The sequence below is a fragment of the Syngnathus leptorhynchus genome, chromosome 11, assembly GCF_054491065.1.
Source record: "Syngnathus leptorhynchus isolate UIUO chromosome 11, UIUO_Slep, whole genome shotgun sequence".
Taxonomy (NCBI): Eukaryota; Metazoa; Chordata; class Actinopteri; order Syngnathiformes; family Syngnathidae; genus Syngnathus; species Syngnathus leptorhynchus.
In genome coordinates this window covers 12062262-12076095 of record NC_141205.1, presented here as the reverse complement: position 1 = coordinate 12076095, position 13834 = coordinate 12062262, and the positions used below count along the sequence as shown (strand labels likewise).

At 47.5% G+C, this 13834-nt stretch overlaps 1 protein-coding gene across 7 annotated transcripts; it reads left to right on the top strand.

Annotated features, from left to right (window-relative positions):
- Window positions 1-685: 685 nt before the first annotated feature.
- nisch (nischarin) lies at window positions 686-11360 on the top strand. 7 transcript variants are annotated; one of them, XM_085924453.1, is made up of 27 exons: window positions 686-862; window positions 991-1097; window positions 1391-1474; window positions 1771-1953; window positions 2974-3022; window positions 3239-3402; window positions 3474-3569; window positions 3868-3963; window positions 4041-4193; window positions 4263-4331; window positions 4472-4657; window positions 4747-4875; window positions 4968-5081; window positions 5282-5441; window positions 5604-5698; window positions 5827-5891; window positions 5966-6510; window positions 6594-7182; window positions 7394-7566; window positions 7693-7753; window positions 8037-8169; window positions 8275-8449; window positions 8669-8791; window positions 8959-9120; window positions 9335-9501; window positions 9582-9727; window positions 9799-11360. In XM_085924453.1, exons 2-27 carry the CDS (start codon window positions 1017-1019, stop codon window positions 10121-10123), a joined length of 4323 nt encoding a protein of 1440 aa, XP_085780579.1. In that variant the 5' UTR covers window positions 686-862; window positions 991-1016; the 3' UTR covers window positions 10124-11360. The 7 variants fall into 7 exon arrangements, 6 of the variants coding, with proteins under 6 accessions (XP_085780579.1, XP_085780580.1, XP_085780583.1 ...); XM_085924454.1 differs by having other exon boundaries at window positions 686-893; XM_085924457.1 differs by having other exon boundaries at window positions 686-1097; window positions 8299-8449; window positions 8672-8791.
- The last annotated feature ends 2474 nt before the right edge of the window (window positions 11361-13834 follow it).

Here is a 13834-nt window from a genome sequence, read left to right as displayed (position 1 = left end):
GGTCAACCAATCAGTAAACGGGAAAAAATGTGTATTTGAAATCTGATTGGACGAAGACGCAACTACTTAAAGTTTCATAAACGTTCTATGAGCGAAGCCAGCGCCACAGATTGAAATCTGATTGGACAAAAACGCGACAAGACAAACAGAGAAAGAGAAAATTACAAATAAAGTAATTTCAAAGAACCAATTGGAACTTCTCAATTCTGGCGAACATTGTTAAAAAGCTAGTTAGGAGCATTGGACGCTTGTAGAAGAAACATGCTTGTATCTAATTATTTGGCCTGTGTGTGTGTGTCAAACTTGTCAAGTGTATTATAGTCAGAAATAAACTTGCAACTGTGATTTTGTGGGACAAAGGGAGTATAGTTAATTGAACGTGAAAGGATATTACACATTTTATACTCGTCATTGCCTTCATCTCCATCATTCAGTCCCACGCAATAGACTATCAAATATTTTCTAAACGACTAATCTGTGAGATCATGAAAAGACGTAGGTCCAGTTCATGCCCATCAAGTATGAACGTGGTGTCTAGCGACCCTATGTGGCTGAGATGCGTTTTACATATACGAGTCAAACCTGAGTTACCGTGACCTTATTTTGACGTGACTAGCCACTACTGGGCGTGGTCATTTGCAGCGTCACGTCGCTGTCACTTCAATACGTCACCGACACGTGTTCTTTTTATTGCAACATTGCAACACAATCATGGCGGGAACGACAGTGAAGTCGCATTTTCTCGGTCAACACAGCAAACGAGTATTTACAAATCGATTCAACACGGAAAAAAAGGTTTAGACGGCTAAACGTCACACCTGATCAAAAAAGGAACTGCAATACGGGAAATGAGCTGAAGGAGGTAGCAACACGTTGACGCGTCTGCCATATTGGTGTGACAACAAATTAAATGGCGGCCGATGGCGAAGGAGTGAATTCCAGCTGCGCCGCAAAATGTCGAGTTAAATGACCAATTTTTATCTCCGACAGAGCGTAGTCTTTATTCCGGCACGACCATGGAACCTGTCCCGTTCAATGAGGAGCTGTCGGAAAGAAAAGTGTGCATTGTCGGCTCGGAGTTGGTGGAAAATTACACGGTAAGATTGGGCTTCCGCTTCTGAGCTTGGTTTGTATCTATCCTGGCGTACTGGCGAGAAAAACTTGTATCTATCCTGGCGTGTTTGAATCTTCGAGTTGTTGCGTCCTTGCGTTCGCTTTGTGTCTGCAAGCTGGCTGCCTGCAAGCGGAAGGGGTTAGCAAGCTTAGCTAGCACGAGCTTAGCAAGCTGTCACTATCACCAACATCTTTGACCAAGTATGCTGGAGCCACTGGATTCCAAAAGTATTCCATAGCTTCAGTTTAATGACAGTGACTTTTTTTGCGCTTTTAGGTGTACATCATTAAAGTTTTGGATGGAGAGCACAAGTGGGTGGTGAAGCATCGCTACAGCGACTTCCATGACCTCCATGAGAAGGTAAACATTGAAATCAGACCTCAAATATTTTTCTCACAACAGATAAATCGAGACTTGGATACTATACTCGTATAAAAGTATTTGCCATGTACAGTGCCTTACGAAAGTATTCGGCCCCCTTGAACCTTTCGACATTTCAGGCTTCAAACATAAAGCCTAACGTAAACCACTGTACTGAGTGTTGGGTGTGTGCCTTGACCGTCATAAGGTGGAGGCGGTTAGTATGCGTGTGAGCAGCCGGGTGTGAGTGGTGGCCCTTCTCGCAAGTATTGTCATGTTTGTTTTCTTCTCCTCAGTTGGCAGCGGAGAACAAAGTAGACCGGCATCTGCTCCCGCCCAAGAAGATACTGGGCAAGAACTCCAAGAGCTTGGTGGAGCGTCGGCAGAAGGAGCTAGAACTTTACCTGCAGGCGCTGCTCCAGCAATTCCCGGAGGCCACGCCCACTCCCCTCGCCGCATTTCTTCACTTTAACCTTTACGTGAGTCTCGTGGTAGTCCTTACTTATTCGTTTCTCGGGTTCGGTAGTTATATTTTATTTCTGTTTTATTGTAAAAAAAAAAACATTCACCTTTTGAAAGGATACAATAGTTGAATCAATGGTTGTGCAGTATTTTTGTTTTATTTTTTCATCATCCCGAACAAATGAATTCACTTGATATTATTGTCGTGTAGCGAATCTTTCCAACAAGCTGTGTCTAATCTTAGCCAGTCGTGATGTCGCTGTGTTATCTGGTCAAGGAGCAAATAAAATAGTAGGCCGCTTGTTCCAACGTTGGCAAAAGCATCACCATGTGAGCGTCACTTGAAGTGTGCAAATCGACGACGGCCGCAAGACCAAACAACAATGCTACCATTCATGAAAGCAGAGTTGTGCATTAGGTAGGGGCTGGAAGTGAAGGAGGGAGGCCAATATCGTGAATCCTCTTTTTCCAAGCTCTTTCTTGATTCCATGATTTTTCTCACCTTTCTGTCTTTGTCCCAACTTTGTCTTGTTGTCTAAAATGGGCACAACAGATGCCAAGGCAAATTCCACAATGCAAGCCGATATGAACAATTTCAACGAAGACTTGCTGTATGCTAAGTTCAGACAACAAGGACATTGTGTTAAAATTCAGCCCTTCAAAATAAAAGCATGTCACTACAACCTTTTCAAATGATTTTGTGCTCATTTTTGAGTAGCTAAAATAAACCACCATGTAGCCCAAGAAAGATTGTCATTTTGTCCCAGCTTTAATTTTGAAGGTCTGACTTTTGCCAAGTTTTTTTACTCAGATGTTGTTGTTAGTTGGCAATGAGAGGTTGCAATGTGCCTTGCCGTTTTTTGCACAGTTCACAACACGCTTCAGAGGAATGCACATCAATTGCACTGGGCAGATGTATAAAAAACAAAAATTGGACAAGAGTTGGACCAAAAAAGAAGTCATTTGAAGACCAGAACATATCCTCTACTTGAATGGCTTTTGAAGGATTTCTGACTTGATTGTTTTTCCTCCCTCAGGAGGTCAACGGCATCACAGCCGCGTTAGCCGAGGAGTTGTTCCATAAAGGTTTGCTTGCATCCTTTCTTTTCTAACATACACACCTGTTGAAAGAAGTACTTGACAATTAAGTCGGGTGGGATTCAAAAATCCAATTCACAAGCGTAAACCTCCCGTGGCAGTGAATGAGTTAGCATCATTTGGATTGACGATTGAAAAGTGACAGGATGAGCACACGATTTGGTCACGAAAAGGTCCTCTGCCAAAAATGGTGCTTGTGAATAGGCGAAGAGTTGCTGGCCGCTGGCGAGGTGTTCTCCCTACGGCCACTGCAGCTCCACGCCGTCTCCCAGCAGCTGCGTCTGGCCAAGCCCACGTGCTGCAACGGCGACGCCAAGACCGACCTGGGTCACATCTTGGACTTCACCTGCCGGCTGCGTTACCTCAAGGTCAGCCGCGCTCCTCACCGCGCCACTTGGCTCCTGTCTTCTTTTTCCAACTGCCGCAAATCACAATCCAGATCTGCGGTACCAGTGGCCCAGTAGGAAGCAGCAACATCCTGGAGAGGAATCTGCCCTTTGAGCTGTCTTTTTTCAAGTCACTGCTTCAGATTGAGGTAAACGTCTTCACGCTCAGCCGCCCCACATGTTGCTGAGCAATGTGTGGGTGGTCCTTGCTCCCTTGCCAACCGTGGGCGGAGCTAACACTTTCAAACGGCTTTGATTACTCGCGGGGGCCAAGCTAATCTGGGCATCCAGCGAAACGTGACGCAGCTCTGCTTACCTTTTTGTCTTTGTCATGATCATGCTTTACACATTGTAGACGGGCAGAGAAACTTGACATGGGGAGTGCTCGTTAGGCAAATTCCTCAAATGATGTGACTTTCAAGTTTGCTTGTCTTTGGCTATCCTCAGATCAGCCAATGCGCAGCTCAGCAAATTCGAGGTTTGTCATCTCTGAGGTCCAGCCTTCTCACTCTGAATATCCACCACTCCACGGACAGCATGATGGTATTAATCTCAATTTTCTGGTGCAATTCTAACCTCCTAACGCGTGTTATGTGCTAATCGACGTGCTGTGGGCTCAGCTACTCCTCGTTCCGGAAGCCAGCGAGTTCCCTCAGTGGGAAGCCGAGGGCTCGGAGCGTGGCTGCCCCATGACCGCCGTGGTGCCGCGCTGGCGCAACCTGACCACGCTGGACATGAGCCACAATTCCATCGGCGCCATCGATGACTCAGTGGTGAGACGCGCCTGGTGTTTGCGGGACCTTTCCCCTCCTCTGACCTTCTTCACTGCATCACCCATATAGAAACTGATTTCAGAGGTGGAGTTTCTTGATCTGAGCAACAATTGTCTTTCCTCTGTGGAAAACCTTCAGGTATGAATCACTGCTCCTGTACTGTCGAGAAAAAGAACGCCGTTTCTAATTTTGAGAGTTCCCGAAACAAGTTTTTTTTAGGTATTATTATTGTCTCAAGGGCTGATGAACAGAATTTTGCCACCTGCCTTGTTTTACAGCATCTGTACAATCTAGTCCACGTGGATTTGTCCTACAACAAATTGTGCGTTCTGGAGGCAGCTCACACGTGGCTGGGCAACATCAAGACACTCAGCCTGGCTGGCAACCAGCTGGAGCACCTTACGGGCCTCAGCAAGCTCTACTCGCTGGTCCACTTGGACCTCAGCCACAACCAACTAGCTCAAGTAAGCATCACATTTTGGAACCACTGCCCCCAAGCTGGCCAGGGCGCATGCATTAGGAAGGAACGTCAATTTTGTTTGTGCGTTTGCAGTTGGAAGAAATCAAGAACATCGGCTCGCTACCATGCCTGGAGAAGATCAACCTTTCCTCCAATCCGATTTGCATCATACCTGACTACAGAACCAAAGTCCTGGCCCAGTTTGGAGATCGAGCAGCAGAGGTAGTGTTGTTGACCGGAGGAAAAAGTGGGCTCTTACACTTAATACTGTGTGTGTGAGTGTGAGAGTGACCCATTCCCACGTCTGGCCTCAGGTGTGTCTGGATGGTCAAGTGACCACAGAGAAGGAGTTTGACACGGTGGAGGTGTTGAAAGCCATTCAGAAGGCCAAAGAAGTCAAAGACCGCATGAATAGCAGCGACAAAAAGGTAGCATTTGTCATGTACAACAATCAAAAGCAATCAAATGATCATGAAGCTCCACGTTCCCCCATCATTTTCTCGGGATTTTGCCAACGCGGCCATTCTGCTGGTTTCTCTGCGCAAGAACAAAATGTCAGCCTTTCTTTTTGATGATTAGGACGGTGGCTGCTTTCTGAATGCTTTCTTCCTCTCTGTCCTCTCGTCAGATCAGTGAGGAGACCGGTCGGTCTGCGGCTGCACCCCCTCGTCTCTCTCCTCCTCTCTCTCCACCCTCTTCATCTTCTCCCTTCTCTTCCTCTTGCTGCACCTCTTTTGTTGCCCCTCATTGTCTCACCTCCGCACAAGCCTCTTCCTGCACCAGCCGAGGTAATCATGTGCATCATCACTCTGCCATTGGCTGAGGGACGGTGGTGTCGACTTGAAATTGCTGCTCGCTTCCGCGCTAGAGCTCCTGCCCTGACGACTTCTTAACACTAAAAGCCACCGAAGGTATTTAAGTCGACTGACGCTCTCGTGTCTTGTTTGAAGAAATGACGAGCCGAGAAGAAGCCGCCATTCCGCCGACCGTCCTGCCTTTCCCGACTTCCTCCGACGCGCGCCTCTTGCCCGCCGACACCACCCAGGTCAGACACCCCGACCTGTTACCATGGCTACCATCTTGGCGTAGATAAAAGCAGTGAAGAGTGTGACTGAAAAATGCATCTGGAATGTCACGTCCATGCCGATTATTTTTTGGAATGTCTGGGTGCAGGTTGGAGACGCTGCCATCAATCACTCCGAACGTGGACACGACGCCCCCGCCAACCCGGTTACATGGTCAGCGGCTAAATGTGATCACGCTCCTTTCATAAAAAAACAAAAACAAATTGTCAATAGTGCTCCTCTTGCAGTTGCCCGTGCTCCTCCTCCTGCTGCTCTTCCTCCTCTAGTCTGCCTGAAGTTACCTGCCCCAGCTGCACCGCCACCTGGTGTCCGCTGCTCACCTCTCGTCTCCTCTCCCTCACCGTCACCGACCGGCTTTTCACAGGCCTGCTGTCCACGCGCCTCCACGCCGCTCTCAAGGAGCCGGACAAGAGGATCGCGGAAGCTGGGGAGAAGGATGAGGAAGTATACCCATCCAGAGAGGTTTCATCATACGTGGAGGGCACGCAAGTGGATGATGGTCAGCTCTCCAGGGATGGCTACTTTGAAATGGGACTAGATGATTCCGTTCGGGACTCGTCTCGTCATCCCAGCGTTAGTCCCTCCGACCCATGCGATGAGGAGGAGGAGCAGCAGCAAGAGACTGTCAACAGTGTGCTTTGGTGCTATTGTCTTAAGCTGGAAGAGGAGACGCAGGATGTGGAACAGAGCGTAGTGTGCGTGGTGCTGATGGACAAACTTTTGTGCTTGCTGCGCTTGTCACACGATAGCAAAGGGAACATTCCGGATGCAGGTAAAGAAAGAAACGTGTTTTAGCTTGTCAAGAATGGTACCATTGATGAATGGAATGAGCTGCTGACATGCTGTTTTTTTCAGATGAAGACAAGAGTGCATCCACAAAGGCTCTTGTGTCCAGGCTTGAGGTGAGCCTCCTGCTGCCCTACTCCCAGCTGCTGCTTTCCTCACACGCCGAGCTTCCCGCCTCCTGTCTGGCCTTAGAGCCCCAGAACGGCGCCGCCCGCTTTTACCTTTTCTCCGAGGCCCCGGAGCTCCTGAGAACCAGGGCTGAGCTGCAGAGACTGATGCGGCTCACGCAGGTAGCGGAGACTCGTGGTCTTCTACCCCGCTCCCTCCTGAACTCCTGGGAAGCGGACGAGAGTCGGGAAGCTCAGGGAGGCTACCTCAGCTTCCTCTTGCCCCCCTCTCCCTCTTCCGCCCCGCACCACCCGTCACACACCGAGGAGCTCCCGTCGCTCCTCTTCCTCACCCACCGACACCTTTGGGTGCTAAAGATGGATGTCAGAGAGATTGCGGAGAAAGAGCGGAGTACCGCTGGCCTTCATCAGGCTCCGTGCGGGCTGCTCCGTGTACCCATCAGCTCTGTGGTGCTTCACCCCATTCAGAGAACTCAGACTGAAAAGGTGACCAGTGGGAAGTCCTGCTGCCACCCTAGACACCACTGCAGGTAAAAGGCCTTTGGATTTGCCAATAAATGCCACTGGAGGGCGCCACTTAAAACGGATAGGATCATAAAGTATCAACACCCCGCAACGAGCATGTTCATAAATAACATAAATGCATTCAAGAGTGAAATTATGACACTTGCCACATGATGCTCATCAATAATAATAACCGGCAGATATTCACTTGATTTGGACCCGTGATGTCATGTTCAGATTGGGCCACACGGCGGAGATGCTGCTGGCCGGTGGGAGCCTGCTGCTGCTCTTCCCGCTGGCCCGGGACAAGAGCAACTTCTTGGGAGAGCTGAGTCGGCGGAGAGTGGCTCTGGAGGGGCCGAAGCTGGTGGCGCTGCCGCTCCCGTGCAGATGCTGGCCAGACTCGCAAGGTGATGATGGCCTTTCATTTGAGAGTGCTTATCCTTAGCCGCTTTCTCCTGAAATGGGTGAGATTATTTTGGCATACTGATACCTTAGATGGAGAAAATTGGCTCAACTTTGCTTTGCTTTCTCAGGTCACAAAAGAAATGCTGTTGAAAAGTGCTGTTGTTGTTCAAGAGCGTACAGCACCAGCAGGTAAGCTGCATAGCCACTTTGGCTTTAGGCTTAACTGACCCTTCATTTCTGGGTGACATAACATCCAATTGCAAGGGGCAGGGAGCTGATGTCATTCAGTAGGCCACGCCCCTTAATGGCAGACATCAACACTGAGTGTTGTACACTGTCTGTCTGTCTTTCTGTTTTTCATTTTTTGTGTTATTTGGCTTTATGAAACCAGTACAGTCTTCCTATCCTATCTTACATTACAGTGCACGCTTCCCCTGCCCGGTCCCGCTTTCTCATCCATCTCTGCTTGCAGCTCCTTTGGTCCCCGACTGGAAGCAAACCAGCCATCCCTCCACCTCACCCAGAGTCTGTCCCCAGGGCTTAAGCTCTTGGCTGGGCTCGATGCCAAGCAGCTGCTGACATACTTCCGCAAGCACATAGCACACGTAAGGATGCTCGCCTTGAGCTGATACGAGGTTTTTCTGTGGAGGAGACCTTGCATTTAGCATCGGAATTTGTGCCAACCTACTTTGGGTGATTTGTGATTCAAGGTCCCGTTGTTGTCATTTTTCAAGTCAGAGGAAGACGAGGTTCGACATGTCTTGTGGCTGTCCGCCGTCCTCTACGCCGCGCCGGAGACGGAACTCGCCTGCTGCCTCTTCCTGTCTACAGACAGCGTCTACTTCCTCTTGGAAGACTCTGTTGCCACTGGCCACTACCTCGCAGGTAACCATGTGCCTCAAAATCAACATCCGTGTCAAACCTGAGCCTCGAGTAGCTGCAATGTCATTTTTAGGTGACAACAAGTAGCAAAATGGCTGCCCGCCGAGGTGGGTTCTGCTGCTCGGTGAGAGGGTGTCAAACCAAAATAAGGATGACTCAAAATCAATGTCCGATGATTGGAACCATGCTGACGAGCGTCATTGTTGTGACCATCTTGTCTAGCAGAAACGGACATGAGCATTTGTCCGGACCCAAACGTGCACCTTTGCTGCTGCTTGACCATTCGACTGGCTGATCTGCTCTCTGTCAACGTGGGCTTGTTCGATCAGTACTTCAGGCTTGTAGGTCAGTCTTAAACATGGCGCTCACACGCCATTGCCTAGTACCTTATTGATTTTTACGACACTGTGAAGGACTCAATCAGAGTTTTAGTTTTTCAATGATTGTCCCAAATGTTGAACTCATTTGTTGTCGTCGTCCCTTCTTTTCAACATTTCATTTTGACTGGTCAGGACGCTCGGCCGAGCACATTGTTTGCTGCCTGAGCAGAGACAGTTACGGCACAGGAGTCTTCCTGCAGGAACTGATGTCCGCACTGAGTCTGCGGCAGAAGCTTCCTGCTCCAGAGCCCTCCGAGCAGGACTTCTACTCGCAGTTTACCAGCACCAGCTCAGGTGACAATCGGGACTCTAATTTCACAGTGGCGACAATCTATGATTTACTATCTCGATCGGTAGATCTCAAATTTCTTCTGCTTCCAGAGAATAAAATGCAATCAGGTCTGGGTTAAACATATTTAGACAGATGCGATAGAAATTGTCAGAGATAAATGAAAAAACATCAAGGTGTTTTTACCATTTGTTTTGGATTGAAATTTGCCTCCTGCAGGCAAGATGCAGAACTACGAGCTGGTCCACAGCAGCAGGGTGAAGTTCATTTACCCCAGCGAGGAGGAGATGGGGGACCTGACTTTCATCGTGGCTGAGAGGAAGACGCCCTCTTCATCTTTGTCCTCGCGTTCCTTTAACGTGCTGCTTTACCTGCTGGTGTTTCAGGTGTGTTTTATTTTTTTATTTCTTTTTTGCTCTGCAGCCATCAGTACAAAACACGCCTCAGCGGAATTTTTGACTCCCAGGTTCAGTTTGCCAATGGTCAAGCCTGCGACACATCTCCCGTCCTACAACCCCGGACGCTGATACTGACCAGCACAGATGTTTTCCTGTTGGACGAAGACTACGTCAGCTACCCTCTTCCGGACTTTGCCAAAGAGCCGCCGTCCAGGTATAGTTCCCGCTCTGTGGCCTCCGACCCTGCGCCAGTCTGTAATCTTTCAGCCCTCCCTCCCCCCACAGGCAACGTTACCAGTTGAGGGAAGCGCGGCGGATCCGCGACTTAGACCGGGTTCTCTTCGGCTACCAAATGTACCCTCAGGCCCTGACGCTGGTGTTCGATGACCTGCCAGGCCCGGACCTGCTGTGCCACCTGACCGTGGACCACTTTAGGGCAGAGGGCGAGGATCCGCCCCCGCCTTCGGCCCAATGCGGCGTTGCCGAGGGCGAGGTGCAGTGGTGCGTCTTTGTGCCGGGAGCCGACGGGCGCGAGAGACTCATCTCCGTGCTGGCTCGCCAGTGGGAGGCGCTGTGTAGCCGAGAGCTTCCCGTGGAGCTCACGGGCTGATTGGAGTGCCGGTGAAAGGACCGCGGTGGGAATGGCGCCACCTTGAAGCAGGCAGGGACTTACAAATGAATGGCTCACCCATGGTGGCGAGAGGTGTGGCATTCTCCTAGCCTCTTTCACACGAATGCCTTTGGTGATGTCAAGAAAGCTTTCATTTCCAACTTAGCGACCTGAAGGAAAAATATTTTTGTCTTGTGTTTGTTGGCTGATGGAGATGAAGAGACAAAACAAGGGTAGCAAAGCAAGTGTGGTCAGTTTGGCTTGCAATGTTGTCCCACTTCTTTTACCTTTGGGTAGAGAGCCCTTTTCACTCAAACGCTGAAAGTGATCCGTTTTGAAGAATTTTGAGCTTTTTCACAAAAGAATGTTTTGAATGAATGCTCAAAACTCATCAAGGTCTTAGCTATGCTGCACTCACTCCTAAGAGTTGCACCTTGTGATTTCAAGCGACTGTCTTCATTTTGTCAGTTTTCTATTGCTTACTTGCTGCTTTGTCTACAGTGAGACCTGAGCGAGCGCGTTCTAGAAGGGAAATGAGCGAACAATGGACAGTGCAGCACTTTTACTATCTTGCTTCCTCCGTTCCTGTCCACTGAGTGATGGACTCCCAGACAAGCATCATTAAGTTCGTTTTCATGAAGTCAGCCAGGCAGACGTTTGTCAGCAGGGGGCGTGCGGCACACTGCTTGATTTCAATACTTTCTTCATTATTTGCACAAACAAAAAATGGACTGTTTGCAAAAGCTGAGCAGTTTACAAATGACCCACCATAAAAAACTTTTGCACTGTTGGACAATCACTATATGCGCAAACAGTACCATGCACCAAACATTTGAGTTCTTTGCACTTTTGAGATTTTCTGAACAAAATGGGGAAGCGCTTTACTAGTCAAACTGATTCTTAGGTAAATTGACACACTCACCAGAGTTGTATACCCCATAATCTGCCTTCATAAAGCTAAGGCTCTCCTTGTTAGGCAGAATTTTATTTCCCTATTAGATGGCCTGACACCGTGTACCTAATAAAATGTTCATTAGCTGTAACTCGATAGTCTGAATGATGATTATTTTTTTTTATTATTATTATTTACAACATGTGTGTATTGTGTGCTATTATCACTTATAGTATTATTTTAAGTATTGTGCTTATTGATGTTTTTTTTATGTTTAACTGGTTGGAAGTCGTGTCCTCTAGTCGAGGTGAACACAAATTAATTCAAGTAAAAGTCATCAAAACATCTTGGTAATTGTCAATATCTTCACTGTTTACAGTCTAATTTGTAAAAATACTTATTGTCAACGGGAATTTGGAAAGATGAAATAAAAAATTCACATTTAGAGACGGTTTTAGTTATTTTAGGGGAAAAAATATGACTATAAAGTAAAAGTCAAGTAAAACAGTCACGCGGTCATATTTTGGGGGTAAGACATTTCGGAAAAAGAGATTAAAGTCAGTTACTAGAGACTGAAACCTTGTAAATATTGCCATCAGAGTTCTTGTCTGTTGCTAAAATGCTGACTCGTCTTTGTCCTGTGAAAAACATCCGTAGAAAAAAAAAAAAGAACTTGCCCTCATCATGGTCGTTGGTCTCAGCGGCGGCGGTGATCTTGATGACTGTGCAGCGCGGCCGCCTCGCTACTATTTTGCGCTTCCTTTCAGCTTGGCCGTGATGCACCGCTCAGTTTCCGCTTTGAGGGACAAGCGTCCACTCGGGCAAAAGGTCACACCATCCGCTTATCAACGAGCATCAATAGAATTTGGGGGGGGGGGGGGGGGATAATTAAAAAAAATAATAATTTTTGTTGTGGTTGTTATGGGATTGAAGTTATATCATAAACTATTGAAATTGTCCTGATAAATGTTGACTTGAATTCAATTCCTGGCACCAAAATATACCATGAAGTTTGTTTTCCGTGCATAAATGCTACTGCCCATCTGTTCCTTGTCTTTGATGCGCCAGGATGTAGTCTGCTCAAGATCACATTGTGATTTTTTTCTTTTTGAACCAGTTAGCCCCCCCCCAGGCTTGGCGGCGGTCTCGTACTCTGCTGCAGAATCTGCTGAGTTTGTGTGACATGGGTTTTTCGGTGGCTCGTATTGTCCCTTTTTTTTTTTTGGCGGGGATTTTTTTTTTGCACGTCAGCAGTTTATTATCTGATAGACTATTAGCTGATAGAGACGTTTGCAAGGTTAAGACCCTCGCTCGGATCCCCTTCCCGTCGTACTTGCTGTTTTCATAACCGCTTCATGGTCCGCGTGTTGTTACACAACAGACCAATGCTAATCTTATCCAGGCGTCCGTTGCGTCGTGTGCATGAGATTTCTCATTGCAAATTGGGCGAGCTCCGATACGCCGATGAACTTTATCAGCAACCCTGGGTCAGATAAGCGCAAAAGACGCGCTGGTAACAAGGTCGGCCTGGAATCAACGCCAATCCGTCTTAACTTTCAAGCCAGCCAGCAGGTTCCGAGGGAATGTTAGCTTGTCCTCGCCTTGGTCTCCCCTAATCTTCTGCTTGTCTCAACATTTTGATCGAAGATATTCTTACAGACAGGAAATTGGAGCTCTGGTTGTCTTTACTGTTCTTGCTGCCTTGCTGAGGGGCACCTGGCAGTTTTTTTTTTTTCGTGGGTCTCAACCAGAACACTGCTTGCAATAGTGTCTAAATGTAATCTGATTGCCATCAAATTTGGGCTACATTTACAAAATAGTGAGATGGATGACACTAAATTAGGAAGATTCATGCTTCTATAATTGGAGGCAGAGCCAAGTTGGATGACTCGGCCAAAAAAAGTAATGATTTGGCTTGCTTGCTTCCATCCTAGTAAGTTGGGGAAACTATTTCAATTGTCAGCATCGGAGCGTTGGTGCACTTCCCGCTATTGTTCCCGGCAGCGTGAACTTTGACATCTTGTCAGCTGGTTCCCGACGTCGGCATTAAAGCCAGGAAAGAAAGTGCTTTGGCATTCCTTTCTTTCTTTCTTTTTGCGCAGTCGCAGTGTCAGCTCGTAGGAGGAAATCCGTCACAATTGGCGCGGCCCGCGGGGACCTCCGCCACCGGCGAGGGAAGGGAAATCCACCCTAAACTTCCTGTTAGTTTCTTGTAATGGGGCTGCTGTCTACAAAACCTGCCACCTTCCTTCTCTGCGCACTCAACTTTACAAAATGCTCCAAACGTGACAGCAAATATTCGCTCAATCAGACAAATGCTTAGGCAGGTTGTTCTTAGCGGAATACTTCAAATAAAAAATAGAAAAATGGATGATTTAAATGAGGTGGGTCATTCGTACATGTGCTTATTAGACATAATCTCAGCAGTTTTTGAATTCAGTCAAAAAGTGTCAAAGTTGCCGCAAATCAATGAACACATGATTTGAATGGTGAATGTAAATCTGAACACAGCCAAAGAAACAACAAACCTGGCTTTAATTTGACCAATGACTTCATTGTGTTGAATGCACAAGTTGTTGGTTTTTCTTTGACTTTTATTTACAAAAAAAGCCACACAGTATTTAACGAGACAAATGGATGGTTATGATATAAGGGTTGTTTTTTTCCTGGGAAAATCTAATTGGTATCTTCAGGAAACAAGCTACAAGGCATAAATACATCATAGTCATTTTGCTATTGAAGGTGGAGACAATTTTTAATATCTGTTCTTGTGGAACAAATGATGTGAATTATGATTTTCACAGGGCGGCTCGGTGGGG

Bases quoted from the DNA above. Each gene is read 5' to 3' on its own strand.
- nisch (XM_085924453.1), top strand. From the start codon at position 1,017: ATGGAACCTGTCCCGTTCAATGAGGAGCTGTCGGAAAGAAAAGTGTGC. The intron at 4,876-4,967 runs GTAGTGTTGTTG...GTCTGGCCTCAG, and splicing joins TTGGAGATCGAGCAGCAGAG to GTGTGTCTGGATGGTCAAGT. The intron at 5,442-5,603 runs GTAATCATGTGC...TCTTGTTTGAAG, and splicing joins CTCTTCCTGCACCAGCCGAG to AAATGACGAGCCGAGAAGAA.